Source organism: Mixophyes fleayi, chromosome 1, assembly GCF_038048845.1.
Source record: "Mixophyes fleayi isolate aMixFle1 chromosome 1, aMixFle1.hap1, whole genome shotgun sequence".
Lineage (NCBI taxonomy): Eukaryota > Metazoa > Chordata > Amphibia > Anura > Limnodynastidae > Mixophyes > Mixophyes fleayi.
Window position 1 is genome coordinate 167336205 of NC_134402.1, and position 24446 is coordinate 167360650.

The 24446-nt window shown below is 38.0% G+C and overlaps 1 protein-coding gene across 25 annotated transcripts in view; it reads left to right on the plus strand.

Moving 5' to 3' along the window:
* Window positions 1-24446, plus strand: part of CENPC (centromere protein C) — a 295773-nt gene that overhangs the window by 115732 nt on the left and 155595 nt on the right. For 24 of the 25 annotated variants that reach the window (XM_075203541.1, XM_075203629.1, XM_075203558.1 and 21 more), the window contains exons 7-8: window positions 16031-16161; window positions 20902-20983. The exons of the other annotated variant lie outside the window; for it this stretch is intronic. In XM_075203541.1, the coding sequence (XP_075059642.1) occupies window positions 16031-16161; window positions 20902-20983 (213 nt within the window). The remainder of the gene's footprint in view (window positions 1-16030; window positions 16162-20901; window positions 20984-24446) is intronic. 25 annotated transcript variants of the gene reach the window in all.

A 24446-nucleotide genomic window follows, 5' to 3' on the forward strand; every position in this document is an offset into this window, starting at 1 on the left:
ACAAGGTCATGCACTTCTAAGGCTCATTGATGCGCGTGGGGGGGTTTAGGCTAGCCTGTCTGCTCCGATCCCACAGAAGAGCTACTGTTGCACATATTGCTGAAAAAGTTAATGCTGGCTGTGAAGATACCAGCTTTAATGTAACTCTGTGCCTTACAGCTTGCCCCTCTCAGGGGGTGTTGTCTATCCAAACTTCACCTGGCAACCAGCAAGGCAGCGGTCCTCAGTCACTGTCACTCTGCTTTTGGCAGACACACAGCTCCCCAAGATCTGGATTGGTAGATCAGGGCAAGGGCGGTACCCCAAGGACCAATTGTCCCTTTCTTGTCAGGGCAGAGGCTGTGGCCTCAATGCCAGCATGACATCATCTATCACCGAGTAGTGAATACCTCTTTGCTGTTCTCTGGAGCTCTTTTTTAAACCCCAAAATGCCCACCTCAGGAGTTTCAGGACCTGATTTATTGGTCCTTTTCTTTGGCTATATAGCAGAGTTTGTTTAAACAGGAGAGATCACAATCCAGACAGATTACATTTAAATACACAATGCAGTCCTCTGTAATTAAACATAAAATTTTATCTGTGGACTTTTTCATTATCTGAACACATGAGACCTCCTGGTGTGATGTACATTCATACAGGACTGGTGGACAATAATCTGTTTGCCTAGACTGAAACAATGGCCTAGTCTGCAAAATAAGAAAACCATGCTGATAGACATTTTAACTACTTACAAATGGAATATATACAAGTTTAAATATGACTGACAAATATGGGAAACCAGAGAGCTAGAAAAAGTATATGGTTTTTATAGTCCACAGTTTGTGAGAAACGAGGTGCAGACTGGTTGAGGTGACAATTAGTACTTCGTTTCACCACACTGGTTGTGATAGAAAAGTGTCAACACACAGAGCATTGCAGCTTGCGACGTATGGGGCTCAGTAGCTGCAGACCGGTCAGAGTGCCCTTACTAAGTTGCTTGGTCTAATAAATCATGTTTTATTTTATGTGCATGGCCAGGTGGGTGTGCTTCGTTTACCTGGGACAGATATGGCACCATGATGCACTATGAGAAGAAGATAAGCCAGTGGATGCAGTGGAAATGTTCTGCAGGGAAACCTTGAGTTCATTTGGATGCTACTATGACATGTACTAGTTATCTAAACATTGCTGAAGACCAAGTATCCACCTTCATGGTAGTGATATTTTCTGATGGCAGCAGCCTCTTTCCGCAAGATAATGTGCCCTTACACACTTCATAAATTGTTCAGAAATGGTTTGAGGAACATGACAAAGAGTTCAAGGTGTTGACTTGGCCTCCAACTTTCCCAGATTTCAATCCAGTCAAACATCTGTGGGATGTGTTGAGGGAAAAACATGGAGTCATGGAGGCCCCACCTCGTAACTTAAAAGATCTGACGCTAACGTCTTGGTGCAGATACCACAGGACACCTTTAGTGGTCTTGTGGAATCATGCCTCGACTGGTCAGAGCTGTTTTGGCGGCACAAGAGGGACCTACACAATATTAAGCAGGTGGGTTTAATGTTTTTTTTTTTTTTTTGTAGAAGTCAAACGTTGGGAAAGAGGTTTGATTGATCATAGCGTACACTCAGTGGCCAATTTAATGATTCAACAAGTTGCACACGCAGTTGCTTTAGATGTGTCGACTTCACATTCCTGTTGGGAATCTTATACATTCCAAATGTGCTCCTTTGGATTGAGATCTGTTGACTGAAGACCATACACTGAACTTATTGTCCTGTTCAGGGCACATTGCCAGTAACAATACAATGCTTGGTTAGTATTAAGGTGCCTAGTTTATGCCAAGAAGACATTCCCCACACCATTACACCGCCAGCCTGCACCATTGACACAAGGCAGAATGGATTCATATTTAAGTCATATTTTAACTCTACCATCTACATGTCGCAGCAGAAATCGAGCACCAAGGATATTTACAAACGTTATGACTGGTCATGGCAGCTCTCTTAAAAACAAAAGGGGTGAAGGAGGCATTATTGACGAGAGAAAGCAAAGTTACCCATAAACATCCTTGGGCTACGAGCAGTTTTCATGCTGTGGGGCAGGCTCCATTACTTTTGAGGAACAGACCCATTTGTATCCCAATATGACAACACCACTGTTGTGGCATATTTAAATCACCAAGGGGATATCAGAAGTTCCTAGCTATGGAGGAGGCAGGAAAGATCATGTACTAGGCAGAACATCATGTCCCAGGGATCTTGGCTGTTTTTATTTCAAGGGTGGTCAATTGAGAAGCAGTCTTCTTAAATTGACATGCCATTCATCCCGAGTAAGGGTCCCTACATCCGGAGGTTTTCGACCAACTTGTGGATAGTTGTTGGTAGCCGGAGATCAACATGGTTGTCTTTCGACTAAACCACAATGTAGTTTTGTATTGTGCAAGAACCAGGGACCCGCAGGCATCTAGTGGAGGACATGACGATTTCCAGGTGGTAACAGCTAGTGTATCTTTTTTTTTTCTCCAATCCCCACGTTACCTCAGGTACTGAAGAAGGCCTAGAGGGAAAGGGTGCCTGTATTTCTAGCGGCACCGCTCTGGCAGAGAAAATCACGGTATGCTGATCTTCTAAACATGGCGGCAGAACCTCCATGGAGACTTACTCTCTGAAACCTTCTAAGCCAGGGCTCATTTAACACGGCTGGCTTTGACGGCATGGCGGTTGAGGCCATATTTTTGGAAAAAAAAAAACAACTTCTATCTAAGAAGTTCATCCAGACCCGGATCAAGGTTAGGAATTTGGCCACTTCCAAATATTATCACAGAGACTGGGGAACTTACATAGGCTGGTGTGAAATGTGACATGCTACCACCTGTTCTTTTTATAGGATTATAAGTAAACACAGAGAGAGAGAGATAGTATGTTTACCAGGGCACTCTTGAGGGCAAGGGCATAAAATATTTATACTTCAAATCTTTATTAGGTAACAAGTGGATTAGCGAAATATTAAAAACAAAACACAGTGAAATAGACAGTAAACCAAAAAATTCAGTTACATTAATAAGTATTGTATTGGTATTTATTTAAATTTTACAAAAGCTTTAATAGATTTCTCAAATACCAATCATTTATAATTATAATACAAGTTAGTGCCTTTATTCAGATATGTATCTTATCATAAGTATGCTGAGTGATATGATAAACTAAATTGCAGACAGCCACTCATGATAATTAAAGATAGTACCACTTTGTAAGTAAAGGGTATTGCCATCCATCGGTAGCAGCAGTTTGAATGGTACTATTACAATGTAATTATTCCTTGCTACTCGAAAGCCCCTCACCAGGTAGTATTACAATAATTGGCTTAAAAGTAGTGAGTTGAATGAGAACCTATCTGCTACTATCGCTCAGGCATCTGAAGCCTGAAGCGCTGGATCCCAGCTGTATCAAAATTACCAAGCTGCTAATACACATAGTATTATATAGATACAAGTAAGCTGTGAGTCACCCTAAGGCATCTAAAGCCAAGAACGCGGAGTTACATGCAATAGAATTATGATAAGAAATTATGGGACTTAAAAATTAGTATACAGTCAAAATAACTAGTAAATAGAACATTACGTTATCAACCTAAAATAAAATAAAATAATATTGTGTGTTTTTGTTCTATCAAAATTCTGTAAAAAAATGTAAGTCCCTACACATGGACAAAGCAAAAACGAGAAGAAAAAAAGCAAGTCCTTATAGTTTTACAGGAATACCATAAAGTTATTGTAGTCATTGTTAAGTGCGTATTGTCGCTAACCAATAACGATTGTCGAATCTCGATTTGTGTTTCCAACTCACAAAGATTTATTCTCAAAAAGTAGCAGTAGATATTCAAGCGAAAATTATAATAAGTACAGCCGTTACTTATCGCAGGCGCTCTGGTTCCAGTGTACAGTCATTCAATCCTGAAGTCTGGGGACGAGATGTCTGCCCACTAGATGAGGAGCTGTTGTTTATATGCACACAGAAATACAGTAAAACAATGCAGAATGGTATAGCTTGCTTCTATTGGTCCAGGTTTCAGGAAGGTCCAAGGGTTTGTCAATCATTGGCTAGTTCAACCTAAAGAATCCAAAGGAGGGGGTCATCTCCTCAGGGGGTATGCTCCGATCTTCCCGCCAAGATTCCTTAGTCTTAAATAGTTCATAATTCCCTATCATTCATAAATTGTGTATGCACTCTGCGATTCCTTCGCAGAGTGGCCCGGACAGTTGCAAATGTTAAGAGGAGTATTATGATACCACACATGATATGATTCCTTCAACCTGTGCCATATGTTTTACTGATATGCATATAACTTATGATATTACACATAAATACTACTATATTTCGACATAAATGACTGTGTTGCAACTACCATTAATGTGTACTATTTTACAAGTGTGCGTGTATTTGCGAATGTATGTAAAAGACTAAATACTGTTGTTGCCACGTGTTGCAGCTGCGTACGCCCTTTTACGCCGTAGAGTGCCCTTTTACGCCGTAGCGCGCCGTACGCATCTTTTCAGACAAAGACAACCAAGTTTGCTCTATTTTAATTGAAATGACTTTATCCAATATGCTGACTTCGACATCATTTAGGCCGTTAGTCCAGGAAGTTACTGCTTAAATTTTTTTTCATTATCAAACAAAGAGAACAGATGTCTATTAATCCCACAAATTTAGCGCCTGATATTCCTCTTTTTGACACTGAAGCTGAAATTGAGGCACTATAGAACTTTGAAGAACTGGATTCGCCAACTAGCCCTACAGAAGATGTCCCTAACCAAACCAGTAAATCCTTACCACTTAAACATAAGGAATCAACATTTTCCCCTGATTTATCAATATGTCCTCAAGTCAAAACCTTCAGGGACATGGTCTCGAAAGACTTGTACTAACTCCATCAGCAAACTAAATATAGAAGTAAAATTAATAACAACTTAACCCGGGATGAATTAACAGCACTGATGGAAATTGAGGAATGGGATGACATCATAATAAAACCCTCAGACAAAGGGGGCAATGTCGTAATGTGGCCTCGTACAATGTATCTAAAAGAAATTTATCACCAACTAAACAATAGTAATTGCTACAAACGTCTAATTTTCAACCCCACATCAAATTTTCTATCCCAATTTAACCAGTTGATTGGAAATGCTTTCTCTAGGGACATTTTAACAAAATCCGATTTCCAATACCTCTCTGTGAGCAGAATACCAACTATTTACTTCCTTTCAAAGATCTATAAAAATTAGTGCAACCCATCAGGAAGACCTATAATCTCAGGTGTGGTTTGCCTGACAGAAAAAGCAAGTAGGTTTATTGATAACCATCTTCGTGATTATGTAACAAGTTTAGATTCTTATGTATGGAATACTTTGGATGTATTGTCTAAGCTTAACAATATTACGGTCAGTAACAATACTCTACTAGCTTCCCTTGATGTAGAGTCCCTTTATTCAATATCCCTCACAAATTAGGGATTAATTCAGTCGAATACTTCCTTGACATGGGACTCAAAAGTAATTTCAGTGACTTTCTAATCACATTATTGGATTTTGTATTATCCAAAAATTATTTTCTGTTTGAAGAGAATTTTTTCCTTCAAATTCAATTTATTCCTGGGGTGGTGGGAGAGAGAATTTGTATTTGTCGACTCCAACAGTATATACACAAGTCACATTTCTATGTGGCTGAGAAACATCGATAATGTATTAATTTTATGGGATGGAGATATATCATTATTTAATGAATTTACAGCTCTCTTAAATTCCAATACGGTCAACTTGAAATTAACTTCGGAAATACAAAAAAATCAAAATTAACTTCCTAGATCTGACTATTTTCAAATTAGAGAGTGGTAAACTTGGAACAGATATCCACCGTAACCAAACAGCCACTAACAACCTCTTACATTCATCAAGCTCACATTACCCTGCAGTCATTCAAGGAATCCCTAAGGGTGAAATGCTTCGAATACGAAGGAACTGTTCGGAAGACGACAAATATAAACAATGAATAGAGAAACTTGAATCCAGACTCAAATGTAGAGGCTACAGTAATAGGACCATCAATAAAGCTAAAAATACGGTCAAAACTAAGATAGGGAGATGCTAATCTATCCTTCCCCTAAAATTAGGGCTCTTGATACTCCAACTCGTATGATTGGTACTTATTGTACTGAATGGAAACAAATCTCTACTATTTTCCAAAAACATCTTAACATTTTAAGGTCTGATGAGAACCTTAAGAGTATTATTGGTGACAGAATCCATACGACCTGGAGGAGGTCCAAAAATTTAAGAGACCATCTAGTTTAAAGTAATTTACCCTCAACCAAAAGAATTACTAACAAACCATTGAGTTTTTATAAATGTGGTTTATGCCGTGTCTGTCAGTTTATGAAACAACTAAAGCAGTACAGCGATCGATTTTCAAAAGTATGGATGATTAAACAGTTTTTGAACTGTAACTCACTTAACGTTATTTACTGTTTAAGTTGCCCATGCAACTTATGTTATGTTGGCATGACCAGTAGACCATTTAAGGTCAGGGTATTAGAACATGTTGGCAATATAAAGAGAGCCATGAAGGACAAAGAAAATTTCAAACAACTTGCATCTGTTAGAAATCACATTTGGCAATGGCATTGGCATTTTTTGAAGTACCACAATTCTGACCTCAAATTTCTCCAGGCATTTGCTATGGAACAAATCACCTTAGGCTTGAGGGGTGGGGACTTACAACAAAAATTACTTAAGAAAGAATCTAAAAGTTTTTTTTAATGAATAGTCTAGCCCCACGTGGCCTAAATAACTACAATAACTTTATGGTATTCCTGTAAAGCTATAAGGAATTCCTTTTTTTCTCCTTTTTGCTTTGTCCATGTGTAGGGACTCGCACACTTTTTCACAAAATTTTGATAGAACGAAAACACAAGATATGTCACTAATTTTTACTTTTTATCTCATTATGTATGAACTTACATTTCCTAATACAAATATTTTGAGAGACAAACAATACACATTTTATAGAACTCACTTTATTTTTTATTTTCTATTTTTTTATTTTTATTTATTATTTTTATTATTATTTGTTATTTTTATTTTTTAATAATATATTTTATTTTAGGTTGATAACTTAATGTTCTATTTACTAGTTATTTTGGACTGTATACTAATTTTTAAGTCCCATAATTTCTTATCATTATGATTCACTTATGATGCTTTAGTTTTAATTCCTTTATTATTATCACAATGGTTATTTTTCTCCCTCACACAGTAATTACATCATCATTCACACCAAATAAATATACTTTATATTTAATTTCAATATATTAAATCTCACCATCACTTATATATTTAGTTATTCACTTTCTTATCATCAACTCAATTTGATGTTCTGACCTATCACTAGTCACTTATCCAGCATCCCTGCACATACAGTCTCTGCTTAAACGTTATTATTAATCCATCAGGATCTCTTTACCTCATATACGGAGTGACATCATTGGAATCCTCTTCTCCTTTTATATATACACGATCATCTGCCAAAATAAACACATGAAGACTACTTGGTACTACTCCTTTACATAATAATGATAAGTTCTAGCGCCTGTGATTGGCTACAAGTGGTGTCCGTCATTTCTCCCTGGCTACCGTTACCATAAACGTCTCCAGGCCTAACGTCATAATGGGCGTGTTTTAGGTCTTTAAATAGCGAATAGAATGAGTGACTCGTCTTGCCTCTGACAAAGCTCATTAGCGAAACGCGTGTTGGCGTTTCTGTGCCCGATGCCTCTCCTCCATGCTTAATATTAAGCTATAGTTCAGTTTATGCGAGTGTTAGGATAGGAAGCCAAACAATAATTCTATTGCATGTAACTCTGCGTTCTTGGCTTTAGATGCCTTAGCGTGACTCACAGCTCCCTGTATCTATATGATACTACGTGTATTAACCAGCTTGGTAATTTTGATACAGCTGGGATCCAGCGCTTCAGGCTTCAGATGCCTGAGCGATAGTAGCAGATAGGTTCTCATTCAACTCACTACTTTTAAGCCAATTATTGTAATACTACCTGGTGAGGGGCTTTCAAGTAGTAAAGAATAATTACATTGTAATAGTACCATTCAAACTGCTGCTACCGATGGATGGCAATACCCTTTACTTACAAAGTGATACTATCTTTAATTATAATTAGTGGCTGTCTGCAATTTAGTTTATCATATCACTCAGCATACTTATGATAAGATACATATCTGAATAGAGGCACTAACTTGTATTATAATTATAAATGATTGGTATTTGAGAAATCTATTAAAGCTTTTGTAAAATTTAAATAAATACCAATACACTACTTATTAATGTAACTGAATTTTTTGGTTTACTGTCTATTTCACTGTGTTTTGTTTTTAATATTTCGCTAATCAACTTGCTACCTAATAAAGATTTGAAGTATAAATATTTTATGCCCTTGCCCTCAGAGTGCCATGGTACACTCTCCCTCCCCCCCTCTCTTCCTCTCTCCCCCTCCCCCCCCTCTCTTCCTCTCTCCCCCTCCCTCTCTCTCTCTCTCTCTCTCTCTCTCTCTCTCTCTCTCTCTCTCTCTCTCTCTCTCTCTCTCTCTCTCTCTCTCTCTCTCTCTCTCTCTCTCTCTCTCTCTCCTTCCCTCCCTCCCTCCCTCTCTCCCTCCTCCATAGTTACTAATGTGTGGGTGCACCTATCCTAATTTGAAGAGATTGTGTATCCATTATAACGAACGTTGGCACGCCACATCGATGGTGACAACATTGTCATTTAAATATCTATTCTAGGATTCTGGGCCTACCCAGTGCGGTACACTTAAAGTTCAATATTTTTTTTTATAGGATTGTCTGGACAGGGTGCTGAATTTGACTTCCCTTGACTTCTTCCAAGAAGTCTGGCTATTTTGCCAGAGGTCCAGACCTCTCTATAAGGGTTTATTCTTGTGCAAACGCCCTTTGTTCCACTGATAGTGCCATCGAATCTGAACTTGGTTTGACACTACAGAAGTTGCTTTTCGATCCTCTGGAATCTGTTAATTGAAGGTGTCCTTTTTGCTTGCCATATCTTCTGCTAGACTAGAGTCTGGATTGGTTACTCTGTCTTGCAGGTCACCGTTTCTTGTCTTTTACTCTGACAGGATGTTCTGTGCACCAGATTTTCTGTGGTGTGGAGGTCAGTTTCCACACTTTGTGGCTTTGTCTCACTGCTTATTCACTGTTTCTGGATTTTCGTTCTGCTTCACACTGATTTCCGTAGAAGAAACCAATTATATCGCACTAGGACAATCCTATATTAACCAGGAGGTGGAATAAATGATAGGCTTTTTATAATACATCCATCTACCTGTAAATGGTGCACCCACACACATTACTGAATGTAAACATGGACAAAGAACAAGTATGTGTTTCTGAGGCACTCAAAGGATAATTGAAATAATATAAAAAGTATCTGAAGTTTATTGGTATACAGTAAATTAATTTTATTGAGTAGTAATTAGAGTAGTGAAATATTAAAACTTGAAATGAAAAAAATAACCAAAATAAACAATAACTGGTAAAACTGGCAGACGTACTGCCAGAACGCGCTGACCCTCCTGTGATTGAATATAAGTTGTTAAAGGGTGCTAGACTTTAGTGATCCACCAAAACACCTTGCATTTATTATATAATGGAAGGGTTAATGCTCTTAATAGGTTAAATAAGTCTGTGTACTGATCGAAACTTTTTAGTTGTATAATCAAAAAAGAATCTAGTACAGACTGTTGAGGACAGCAGGACTACATATATTAGATGAAAATACTGGGTGGATTTAACCAATCATAGGTTTAGAGTAGTGTTTATGTGAAGAAGGAAGTTATACAGTCTCCCTCTAATATCGGAGCAACCTAAGTATAATGAGATAATAGTGTGTTAAATCACTACCGGTATCTCTGATAGTAGTGCTGTCTAAATGAATGAAATGATCCATAATACACCCACTCTAATGCTATAAAGCTAAGTATTGAATAATCTAGTGAAGTGGATCCAAGTCTGTAGAGGATTGCCTCGCTAGGAGATACAGTATATAGAGTCCCTGTTGAACAAAATCGCTGTGTTTGCTTGTTAATACTAGTCCGTGGTTCCCCAATTGTATATAGAAGTATGATAAAGATACACCACAGTAGACTAGAAGAACCGACCAGAGCATGATTCGCTATTATAGAAGAACCATGATGAATCTATCTAGCACCCACACTATAAATCTGATAATAGTAACAGAGGAGAGTCAGCGCGTTTTACTGAACTCAGCTTTTTCAAGGCAAACCAGACCCTATGTTCCGATAGGGTATTTATAGTGTAGGACCCGCCTACTTGTTGACATCATGTTGATTGATCGCTATGGCAACACAGGACACTTCCTAATACCAGCGTTTTCTAATTCTCTTGTAATAAGAAAAGAGTGGCATAATTAAATTATTCTGAAATGCTGAAATAACATTGTCCTTTATGGTAAGTGTATTAAAAACCTCATTATCTTAAGAATGTAATTAACTGATGCTAATCGTTTCATAAGAATAGTCCACTGAGACACATCAGAAACACAAAAAATAAAGTGTTTATATTATTAAGACCATAGGGAACAAAGAAATTATATAAAAAGCACATATTAAATGTGATAAACATAAGAGCAAAGACTTAGATGTTTGATAAACGAAAAGAGATAAATAATAGATTAATAAACACCTGTGATAAAGGTTATACAAATATGTGATACATTAAGTTACATATATGAAGAAAGATCCATATGTAAGGAGAGAGTCAGATATAGTTAATGTAATCACGAATGAAAATATGAGATACCTTGTAAGGAATAAAAGTAACTATAGAAAAATGCTTAAAGGGGAGTATCTGGTGTAAGAAAAGAAGCTGTAAAGCAATAAGGTAAGTGTTTTAAACAATTAGCAGTGAAAAGAATGTGTGTTGTGGAACTAAATATAATTCATGTGAGCATCAAAAAAAGGGATAAAAGTGAAAAACCTGAATAAAATATATTACATTGGGATATATAAATACAATTCAAGAAGGGAGCACCATGCATGCTCCAAAAGGTATGAGTGATGGACTAGTGAAAATATGTGCTCAAATATATTGATATTATAATTCAAAACATCCCCAATAGCATACAGAGGTAGAAAATTACAAGTATACCGAAAAATTGTTATGGTCATTAAGCCCTCTAGGAGCCAGACTATTCATCAAGAAAATCTTTCTTGTTTCCCTTTTCAGTAATTCTAGGTTAAGATCACCCCCTCTTAGACCCATATGGATTTGTTTCATAGCAAATGCCTGAAGTCCAAGTGGTTTTCCATTGTGACATTTTTTAAAATGCCTAGCTACTGTTGTAATTTGTTTTAGATTTTGTGTGTCCCTTTCTGCCCGTCTGATATTACCCACATGCTCTAGCACCCTTCTTTTTAGGGGTCTGCTAGTCATGTCAATATAACGTAAATTGCATGGGCAGATGAGGCAATAGATCACATTTGGTGAATCACAGGTAAGAAATTCATTGATTTTCCAAATTTTACAGTAGCGATCTTTATATTCCTTAGTTTGGGTCATATATTGGCATGCCTGGCATTTACCACATTTATAAAATCCAACAGGTCTATTAGAGATTTTAGGTAATGGAGGTAAGGCACTATGTACAAAACTATCCCTCAAATTTCTTGAACGGCGCCATGATATGGATACTCTGTCTCCTAAGATTTTATCAAGATCATCATCTGATTTGAGTATTGCTCAATGTCTTTGAAAAATCTCTCCAATCTGTCTCCATTCAGTACAGAATGAACCTATGAGACGAATGTTTGAATTTTGAATCTTGTCCTTAGAGGACGGGTAAATAAGATCCTCTCTATTTCTTTTGTTGACCGCTATTTCGGCCTTGTGTATAACACGTTTGCTATACCCTCTAGCAACTAATCTATTTTTGAGTTCAACCGCTCTATTATTAAATGTTTGTTCTTCAGAGCAGTTGCGTTTCATCCTGAGGAGCTCCCCTTTGGGGATGCCCCTAATCACTGCTGGATAGTGGGAGCTAGATGAATGGAGAAGGCTATTAGTTGCGGTTTTCTTTCTATAGACATCAGTACTAAGGTGTCCATCTGATGTTTTAAGGATGGTGAGATCCAGAAAGTTAATACGATCTTTATGTATTTCAGATGTCAACTTAAGGTTAAGGTCGTTTGTATTCAAAATTTCAGTAAATTCTAAAAATAGACTTTCCTCTCCATCCCATAGGACCAGAACATCGTCTATGTATCTTAGCCATAAAACAATATGGTCAGTATATTCATGGTTCTCCTCAGTAAAAACCTTCTTTCTCTCCCACCAACCCAGAAAGAGATTCGCGTACGTGGGTGCACATGCACTGCCCATTGCGGTTCTTCTTATTTGGAGGTAAAATTTCTCTTCAAAAATAAAGTAGTTACAAGTCAAGACAAATCTTAATAGATTTAAGATGAAATCATTCATATCATCTAAGGCTCTCATATCCAAGAATATTTTATTGCCTGTAGGCCCTGTTTATAAATTATATTCGAATACAAGGACTCCACGTCAAAAGATGCCAATCTTGTTGTATCATTAACAATAACATTATTGATCTTTGCCAGTACATCCGAAGTATCTCCTATATAAGAGTCAAGACTGGTAACAAATTCTCTTAGCTGTACATCAATGAATTTACTGGCATTTTCGGTTAGATTTCCTATGCCGGAGACTATTGGTCTGCCAGGAGGGTGTCTTTCGTTCTTGATAATTTTTGGTAGAACTTAGAATGTGGCCACCTTGGGATGACATACTACCAAAAAGTCAAAATCAGTACGTGAAATAATTCTTCTTGCATGTGCATCATGCAATAGTCTATCGTATCTTAGCTGATAATTGGCTGTTGGGTTGAAGATAAGGCGTTTATAACCGTCAGTATCATTCAGCTGACGGTAAACTTCCTTTACATACTGTGATCTAGGCCATAAAACTACATTCCCGCCCTTATCCGATGGTTTTATAATTATGTTATCCCACTTTTCAATTTCTTTGTATGCTTTCCATTCTCCCTCCGTAAGATTGTATTTAGCCTTAAACCTGTATTGTTTTTGTTGATACAATTGGTCTAGATCCCTAGATACAAGATCTTTGTATGTCTTCACTTGAGGACAAATAGTCAAATCAGGAGTAAAAGTTGATTTCTTTTTATTTTTAGGAGGCATATTTTCATCCAATGGTTCCTTATCTAAGGACAAAAGGTAATCTGATGTGTCAAGTTCTTCCAAGATTTGGAGTGCCACTCTTTCTTCATCTGAGTCTAATTTTAGATTTTCTGGATTGTGGTATAAATCCGAAGAGGTTGCTTGATCTCTTGTTTTTATATGAATTTTTTTTTTCAAAAGCAGTTTCCTAGAGAAGAGTGTAAGATCTTTCTCCCACTCAAATCTATTAAAATTTTTGGAAGGTGAGAAAGATAAACCATTTTCTAACAGAGAAATTTGGTCTGGAGTAATCTCAATATCCGAAAGATTTGCTATTTGTTTGGTTTACATTGAGGGGCTATACTTTTGCCAGTTGGATTGAAATTGTCATTTACCTGAGGCTGTTAGTGCTTTCTGGTAGACTCATCTGCTTGTTTGGTCTGGAAGGCTGAACTCGGCCGCTACGCGTTTGTCCGTACAAGTGTTTATCAAATTTTATGGTTTGCAAGGTTTTGCATCCCAGAATGCAGGTGTTGAGCGCCTGGTTTAAGCGTTATTGTTTCAGAGCAATCACTTTCTTTGGGGCAGCTTAGAATTTTCCCCATTGTTGCAGTGTCCCCCAATAGCATGACAGAGAATTGATGATTTATTTACTCACCTTAAAATCCATTTCTCTTAGTCCATTGGGGGGACACTCACTCCCTACCCTTGCTCTGACACTTGGTTGTTTTATGTTCTAGGTTTTCTGTTGTTACTCCTAGTTATGACCTCTCTTCTGGACTTTGTTATAAAATTGAAGATGGCTCCCATGGGAGAGACATAGTAGGGGAGGTGCTATCCTTCAACTGTTCAAGAGTTAAAGTGGCTTAGCTCCAATTCCACCTACTATACCCCATTGTCGCAGTGTTCCCCAACTAACTAAGAGAAATTATTATTTTATTTTTTTTAAATCTCCCAAAACGAAAAAAAAATGAAAATAAATAAATAAAATGCTTCATATAATGTACATATGAATCAATCTTTTTGAAAAGGTAAAGTGAAGATTTTGCCCATAGCATTCAATGAGATTCTATATTTTATTTAATGCATTATAGAAAATGATAGTTAGAATCGGATTTGTTGCTATGCGTAATGGCTACCCTTCTACTTTTTGATGGCAAGAAGGCGTTTTAAAGTACCTGTTATTTGGATTAAGTGGATGGTGTTATCAATCACATGTTTACCATTTATGTTTGATCATATTGATTGATTGAACATTCCCGGTTACAGGACTTTTTTCAGGCTGCACCCACTTTATGGAATTCTCTCCCTCGCACATTAAGACTCTCCTCTGGTCTACAAGCTTTCAAGCGTTCTCTGAAAACCCACCTCTTCAGACAAGCTTATAATCCTCAACCACCTTCTTAACCTCACTACATTACCCTATTACCACCCGTTATACAACTACCCCTTGACCAACATTGTTGTGTGACAGGATCATTTAGCTTATGAGTCACTTTTTCCTTTGCAGTCTGGCTGGGCCGACTGCAAATGTAGACTTAACCTCATGTGTCAAACTCCCATTGTCCAATAGATTGTAAGCTTGCGAGCAGGGCCTTCTCACCTCTTTGTCTGTTTTACCCAGTTTGTTTATTAGTTTACTATGTTTGTCCCCAATTGTAAAGCGGTACGGAATATTTTGGCGCTATATAAATAAAATGATTGATGATGATGGATGATACGTGTCAAAGTAACATCCGTATGAATGCCAGTACCAAAGGTTTCCCAGCAGAACATTTCCCAGAGCATCGCACTGCTTCCATTGCTATGCTCCCTTAGTGAATCAGGCAGTGTCTAACAGATGCGTAACAAACAGCCTCTCGGAAATAATTGACCAGGTTTTAGAGCATCTGACACAGCTCTGAGTTCTAATACATGCACAGTGAGCTCTAACTCTTCGCTAGACCATTGGCCTTGAAGCCAAAGACGTAATGTTACCACTCCTCATCTCTGAAGACTGACACTCATCGTTGCTATAGTCCAGTCCAAGAAGGAAAAAGAGCGGTCCCTGTCCCTCATCCACCACAGGCGAGATTGATGAATTGAACGGCTAAACGAAGATTGAATATGGGCCACCTTCAGATGTCAGATGTTTGCTGATTAGCAGCAATATTAGGAATACACCAGGCATACACTGAGAAAAAGAGGATACCAGCACGATGGCTAAGTGGTTAGGACTTCTGCCTGACATCACTGGGGTCATGAGTTCAATTCCCGACCATGGCCTTATCTGTGTGTTTGTATGTTCTCCCCGTGTTTGTGTGGGTTTGTGTGGGTTTCTTCTGGGAACTCCGGTTTCCTCCCACACTCCAAAACTCCAAAAACATACAAGTAGGTTAATTGGCTGCTATCAAATTGACCCTACTCTCTATCTCTCTGTCTGTGTGTATGTTAGGGAATTTAGACAGATCCAGTGGGTCAGGTACTGATGTGAATGAGTTCTCTGTATAGCGCTGCGGAATTTGTGGCGCTATATAAATAAATGATGATGATGATTTAACCAGCTTTAAATTCAGCATTTTACTTTGCTATTTCCTCTTTTTTTGGTTTTGGAGAATATGATTTATTGGTCTGTTTCAAATATCTTTTCCATAGATCTTTGTTTTCTCAACAAACTTTTAACTGTTTTATTTGTAATATACTGTGGAATCCTGGTAAGTTCTGATTGCCCTTAGTTAACTTTTTTCTTATTTAACTCTATAATGTATATTTTAATATTTTCAGGCAGGAAACTTGTGAGTTTCAAATAGAAGAAGAAGAAACCAGCTTTAATTTGGGTGGCTGGGTTTCACCTGCTAAAGCGACCCGGACACCTCTCCTGAGGCCAGAGGGAGACAAATCAATATCCTCTATTGGTGAGACAGAAAAATCATCTCTAAATGTTTGTTAAAATTTTGGATGCAGCAAAGCATGAACATGGAATTAAAATTAAATTCTGAACAAATAAAAAAAAATAGTTTTATCCTGTATTACAATCCTTTTTATGCATGTGATTGCCCCTACCTTATTTCTGATGTATACCTTATCTCTTTCTGCAAATTTCTGTTTAAAAGCATATTTTGTATTGCCAAGCTACAGCTTGGCATTTATGAACATGGAACAAAAGATTATGGCTGCTCGTTTCCAAGCTTGCTGCTCCTCAAATCAGCTATCCCTGCAAAGGATAACCAGTGACTCCAGTTATTGTGAGAACTGATGGATTATGTTTTGGGATTGAAAGATTGTTACATGAAAAGTATTAACTTTTTTTTTTGTACTGTTTGTTAGTTTCCTCATAAAATATCCATAAAAAATTATTTTAGTTCATTATAAAATTTATAAAGAAAAAAACCTTTGCTCTGGTAGGCTTGGAAATTTAGAAATTAAATAAAAATTCTGTTAATTAAGGTGTTACTCCCATCTGATCATGAAGAGGCTAAAGCAAGATGTGCTAGAGAAATAGTTATATATTTTGTATTTCTACAAGTTAACTCAAAGATCTACATTTTGACATTTTAATTTAGTTGTACTTATCCTGTAAATTAGTGTCTGTTGTACAGCTATTTAACTGATCTATACCCTAGGTACAGTGGTTGAAATCTGATGATACTGGATGGTGTGCCATGTAGTCGCATCTCCCTTCGGTCTACAGACCTCCCGCACTGCAGATCATGTGGCTGTGTGCTTGTCCTGGCTGTCACCATTAAGTGCAGTGACTGGGTACCTAATTCTGTTTAATTATAGCAAGGAGTACTTTCTCTATCGTTACTTAGGAGGAGTCACCCACATTGTCTCCCACCTTCACATCTCTAGTTCACCATTGTGTCCACTGTGGTGTAAATATTCTGCCTGTAAGTATCAACGGCGGAAGACGTCTGTGACGAGACTGGGTACCACAGTGGGTATAAATAATGTGCCAACCTGATCCATCAGTCAGTGGGCGAATTTGGCTATATTAGTCGCCTAGTGGCTAGATCCAGCATTGTATTGTGACCAAAGAGGGAGGGGGGAGGCTTGCCATAGGAAGTATGGAACAGCTGTGGACACTGACACCTCACAAAGTAGTGGATTGTGTTAATAACAAAAAAGTCTGGATTCCATCTAAGATGAGGAGGTGGGATTTGTCTTTCCACGTTCCAAAACTGGACTTGATTGCAGGGAAACAGGTGGGCTACTGCTGTGGTCATATTCTACTTTCACGCCTGTTACCACCTAGGATCCAGCCACCACCAATGAAAAAGGGATCATGGCCCAGAGGGTTGACCCAAGCACAATGGGATTTTGAAGGGAGTTCAAAAGGGAACCCTGAAAGGACATTGTGATTGTTGCTGTGGTATTTACTTGAAGAAGGACTTGGACTTATATTGAGTTGTTGTACTCTATCAGTGCCAGAGAAGAATGTTGGAATCAGGAACCTGCTCAGTCAGATTGGATGCTGTATCTTTGAGACTGATTTGTCCTCCTGTGGACTTTGTTAGGATTTTTGCCTACACTGGTGAAGTTACTGATACTTTGTTATATTTGGTGGGGTAATATGTTTCTCCTTCCGGAGAACTGTTGCGTTTACTTTGTGTACACATTTGATAAATAAAGAGGTTTTCTCTTTAATATTCACATTTCCTATCTGGTGGACACTGTTACCATGGGGTTGTATGATGGGAACTAGGAGTTGGCACTTAAACAGGTAATTATTTGTTTAACCTACAGACAGATCCCTCCCCTCTGCAACCCCCTGCTTCCACAGTGTAATTTGAGTGCCCAAGGAGTTGGGTTTATTGTGTGCCGCTCTGCAGCATTTTCTTACAGACTTAGAGAAATTTCATTTATTTTCTCTTTCTTTACTTAAGATTAGGTGTAGGTATCGCAGCGCTGCTACTTTCTGGAGCTGTGTTGGAAGCATTTCTTCACGTGACCCCTGCTTCTGTATTGCCAGAGCACGGATGGATCTGGTACTATAGATCACTATAAGAAGTGACAGCGGTCTAAACTGACCGCTGTCAATTGTGCACAGTAGGGTGTCCAGCGCTGCTTGTCAGCAAATTGCGCCTTGATCCCAATGCAGGCCACCATTTTTAGGATGGTACCAAGTTTCCCCAGTAATGAGATGTGGATATTTGGAAAGCACACTGTCACAGATGGGCTGAAGGATGATGCAGGCTTAAATATAGAAGCCAGCACATCAGCCCGAGAGAACAGCAGTACTGTTAGGTTGCTTGATAACAAGACAAGCACACCATAACAGATATTGGAGGGGCAAGGAGCACCATAAAGAGAGTACAGATCTACAGAAAGTGGCGACTTGGTGTCTCCCTGAAAAGAGCTGAAAAACGGCAGCTGCCTGTTATCCGCTACTGAGGCAAGCTGTATGTTCTCCATGCTGCACACAGACTTCTCTCCTGTTCTTCTCATGCTTTTCAGAGGGTCCTTGGCCCTCTAGGAGGGCTAAGTACACTGTTTTGTCATAAAAGTTTTTGTTTGTTTTTTGTTGACAGCCATGTACTTTATAGATGTATGTCCTGCTACATTACAGGGGTTCGTAAGCGCTATATACAGGTCACACACATACTGTAACCTAAGGTTACTCACTGAAAGTATACGCTGGGTCTCCATCTCTCTATTTTACTTAAGATATTGTGAGGCAGAAGGGGTCGGAGATACTGTTTGGACTACTACCCAAGGACAAATCGGTATCCTCCCTTACTACTCTACTCTGTCATAATCGTGTGTGCTAACTTATTCTTCCTGCCTGCATTTTTTTTTTGCTTGGTAAACAACAAAATGAAATAAAAAAATGTCAGACAAGGGAAATCCTTTGTCAAATCCTTGCTCGGGTTCACAGTGGAGAACTCCCATTATCAATTCTGGGCTCTTCCCTTTAACCTCTCCACAGCTCTAAGGGTGTTCACCCAGATCATGGCAATAGTGGCCGCACTGCTGCGCTCCAAGGAGGTCAGCATAGTTCCTTTCCTGGACGATCTGCTAATCAAGACATATTTGGAACAGCTACTGAGACAACCTCTCTCTTGTCATTCGAGTTCTGGAACAACATGGGTGGATAATAAACCTTCCAAAATACAAGCTCACTCCCTATCATCCGATGGTCTTCCTATAGGTCTAATCTTGGATATCAGGTTGCAAAATATTATTCTTCTGGATACCAAAGTGCTCTTCCTTCAGATCTCTGTGCAAAGGGATTTGGCCCTTTTTCTGCCTTCCATGCTAGTATGCCTGAAGCTTCTGGGCCAGATGGTCACCACGTTCGAGAATATTCCCTTTGGGAGATTCCATTTACGCACCTTTCAGTGGATCCTGTTGAAGAAATGGACGGGCTCCACCATTCACTTGGATTCCCACTTGATCCAGTAGTCTCAGGACTCCCGCCTGTCCCTCTGTTGGTGGCTAATGAAGGATCTTTTGCCCATGTGTTGTCTATGTTCAGGTCCATTACCATGTTGTCTTGGACAATTGACAATCAACCTAAGGTTGTTTAAGGTTTTCACCTGAATCAGGAGATCGTGATTCTGGGTGAGGGATGGATGTTTGGGCCACCAATCCAAGGAATCTACGGATGTTGTTGCCTCCTTCGCTTATATGTCAAATGAATTTTAAACATTCGCAAGACAGATTCCCTCTTTGTGCTTTGTGCTGTTGCAGGTGCATAAGAGGGGATGGCAGGCTAATAAGCAGACCATCGCCAGGTGGATCATATCCACCATTTGGCAAGCCTATATCACAGCAGATCGGCCTGTTACTACCTGTTTTGCAACCCATTCCACCCAATCAGTGGGTGCTTCTTGGGCTCCACGAAATGGAGTTTCAGCGGATCAGCTTTGCCGAATGGCCACCTGCAACACCAACCAATTGTTAAGTGCGAAGAGAGGTATGTTTGAAAGATTTAGGGATACGAGAGAACAGGACATAGTAGAAACATGAATGTTAGGTTAAGGGACATGGGAGAAATTAAAGAACATGGGAGAGATCAGACACAGAATAAGTGAACCACTATTGTTCAATTTGTCTTTGACATTGTTCAGTTAAATTTTCCATAACCATGCTTCTCAAATTTCACTTCATCAAGTACTATGTGTAGCCTTTGTGTGACTTAAATAAAAATATGATAGTGGCTGCTAAAGTCATAAGTATATTCCTTAAATCAGTGCTGCTATTTGTTAATATGATGCTCACCTATTCCTCTTGTATTGAAAAAACTTTTTTGCAAATGTTAGTACTTTACTTTTGGATTTTTTTTGTTGTTGTGGGTTTGAGAGATTAAAATAGTAAAACATTTGTTTTTAAAAAATACCCTATTAAGCTCATAATTTTTTTTCTGTTCTCCCTGAAACATGTTCTGAATGTGTTCCTTTACTTTGGATAAAGTTATAGGAAATGTAAATGAATGTCGTTTTATTGTTTTTGTATTTTTCTTCCTTTACGCTTATGCTTTTTTAAATTCTAATTGTCTGTTTTCATTTTATACTTGGATTGTCATTTCACTGTCATTTCACTGTTCACAGCAAAAGGATGAGACAATAGCCAAGTGATAGAAATGCAGGTTTATTCATTAGTAATACACTATTTTAATTTTGCTTCTCATCTCTTTTGCTATCACCTTCAAGGACCAAAAGTTACTCTTGATTTTCAGAGGCAAAAGTCTGAGATTATACAAGAATCAGTAATTGATCATCCCCTAATAATAGGGTAAGAATATTTGTTTTTGTCTCGTTAATGGAAATATTGTGACGCTTGTCCAAAATCTTTCTCCACAGTAGCATTAATAAATTAATTTCACCTACTTGTTTATAACTTCTTAATCATTTTGGAAAATGTTCTCTTAAGAGATATTTTAGAAATGTTATTGTACTGAATGTACAGCTTGTTTTTTGTTTTTCTTTATCATTATGTTTTAGAGTGCCAACGTTTTTGAGTCTTTTGGAGTAAACCTAAAGCTCTGCATAGTATATATATTATGCTCTACTAAATACAATGAAGCAAAGACAATTGATCAGATTATTTTGACTGCTGGCATCCAGTTGAACACTGGCATTGAGGCTCATAAATACGGATAGAAGGCATTCACTTTCGCAAACCTTAATTAGTACTAGCAGTGACAGAGATGCGGAGCTGGTGTCAATAGCTGGTATCAACAGCAAAAAGAATCTGGTCAATGTAGCTGAGACTGGTGCACTAACTGGCTGCATGGTGCCAAATCGGCAATCGGAAGTACCAGACTACAGGCAGATTAGAAGTCGGGAACAGTCTGGTTCAGAATACACAGGAATTGGCCACAATATGAACAGGAACCCTGGAGTATTGAGCCTAATACTCTGGAACAGGCCTGTGTATAGAGCAGGTTTAAATAGCTGAGCTCATGAGTAGGGCTGGTCACTGTCAGAACTTCTTTTAAAGGGCCTTGTGCCTTCTATTGCAGTAGGATTGTGGCTCTTGGTTCTGGATCTGGAGCTGAAGGAAGAGTAAAGGGGGCATGCTGGACAGTGGGTTTGAAAAGTAACAACCAGACTCCAAAGTGTTACACATCCGAAATATAATTTTTTTATTAAATTGTCCCAGTTACTGCATACATTTAACTACTTTATACAAATATGTGTACCACATCATATTTATATATACACACATCATATACCACATCAATGGTATCTTGTTCATTAATGCTCCCTCTTTCTCCAGGATTTTTTTTTTCTTCCTGGTTGAATTTCATATAGATTTATTGGAGACCGATTAGTTTCTATTTGTAGCATAATGGAGTAAATGTATAAATCACATAAATAAAAATACAGGGTGTTCTAAGCAAAATGGAGGAAACATAATTTCTCATTATTGGTCAGATAGTTATTTATACATTTTTAAGTCCACTAGAAAGAAAATCCCAACGTATACATAATCTCCTAAAGATAAGGATATAAAAATGGTCACGCTCCGATTTTAGTTATGGGACCAATAACAAACAAAAAAGTAAGCTGTACAAAAATAAAATAAAAGCTGTGGGGTATGGGCATAGTGCTTTTGGCAGCCAGACAAGGTTTATGGAATTGGACAATACATATCATACTATGTGTGACATTCATAAAACACTTTAGCGTCATGTTGAACAAGTGAATTGGGTGTGTGGTTTTTTTTTTGTTTTTTTTTTAATATAGGTTTTGCTGTATTTTTATGTTTTTTCTATAGAATTTATATTGTTATTTATGTAGTTTTTATTAAATGTTTTGCTTTTTTCTAAGAATAAAATGTTTCCATAATATACCTTTTATACACATAACCTAAATTGTATTGAACAGTACCAGCTATAATCTTAACACAATGTGTTGTACCAGATTAATACAGTGAATATCCATGTAGTATTCCCAGGAATATAATTTACAATCAACACCACTATAAGCCCATGTAGAAAATATGTTTTGTTTGTAATGCAAACCGTGCCTGTAGAACAACTCCAGAAGCACTTTGGCATTTCTTATTTGGTGTCTGGAGATGGATGGATTGTATACAGTGATCACATTGACCAGCTATTTTACCCTGTATTACAGTTAAAGTACTACATTTCAAAAATGAGCAGGTTTTGGAGGATGTGATATTTCCCACTTCTTTTCTCGTTCCTTGGTCTTATTCTGTTCTTGCTGTGACAAATTGAAAGCCAGAATACTGTCATGTGGTTGCTATGGGATGTAGGTCTTTTCTAAGCTGTGATAGCGACAAGAATTGTAGAAGGGACTGCAGCAGCGGAGCTATGTACATGGAGCTCCCCATCCTGCTCTGTCAAACTGACACCTTATTTTCCTCTCCTTGCTACAATTCTTAGGTGCTGGCTTTGGTGATGTTGAGCTTACAAGTCAGATCCTAGTGACAGCTTGGTAAATTTGTATATGATTTTGTCTACATACACAACTGTTTTTTTCAATAGAAATGAGAAATGTTATAGCAGCTGCTCACATAGGAACAACCGAAGCCTGCTACATTATATAGACATCCCATTTTCCTCTCCCTGCTCCAATACACAGACACCATCACTACTCTACCCAGCTCTAATTTGCAGACACCTCCAGTGATCATTTTGACAGGCTATAGCACGTGTTTGAAACTACATCACAGCTAATATTATGAAGGAAATTAAATAAAAATAATAAAATACAAATAATTAAGAAAATATTATATAGGACCCAGAAATAGTAATGTAGAAACCCAAATATTTTAAATGATGGGTCCCTGTGACACACAAAATTATGAAGTGTGTGTGTGTATGTATATATATATATATATATATATATATATATATATATATATATATATATATATAATGTGTGTGTGTGTGTGTGTGTGTATTATACTCTATGTACACTATATGGACAAAAGTATTCAAGTCTGAGTCCCCCAAATCCCCACCCCACCTGTAAACCCATCATATATCTTGTAACATATGGTACTTTCTCCCTAGGTAGAGCTATAGCTGGACACATACAGTAAAAGTGACGAGTCAAAAACAATGGATCGCAAAAGAAAACATGCAAAATAATCAGTGTACAGGAACATACGACAATGTTGGAACTTACACATAACAGGCAGATAATAAGAGTGCATTAAAAACAGTGCAATTGGAACTATATCAGACAACCTCACCGCTACCCCAACCCAATCCCCACCCTGTATACCTAACAAAAAACAGTGGTATACTGTGGTAAACCTTCTTACACTTTTATAGAAAACAGTTCTAGAAATCCAGTCACTTACATTGAAAGAGCATTTTATAGTACTAAATTAGCTAATTTCCTGTCCTAGAACTGAACAATATGTGTCCGTATCAATTAAAGTTCTCCATCTCACCTGTGATCAGCATGAGGCCTGCATTTGTTTTGAGGAAGAACCTAATGTCAGGTGCTTGTAGTAATGGAGAGGAACAGAGAGCTAAGTGAACGTATGACCAAGCAGCCTCTGCAGTGTCAGACCAGGCTAACCATTCTGGAAAACTTTTCTTTAGCATATCCATATCGGTGAGTGGAGCAGCTCTAATGGAGAAAGGGCTTAGGAAATGCCTGTAGTAACCTACAATGCCTTTTATTATTTGGTATTGGCCAGTTTATGACTGCTTGCGCCTTGTCTAGTTGAGGTTTCACTTGCCGTCGTCCGACAATGTATCCTAAATATTTGG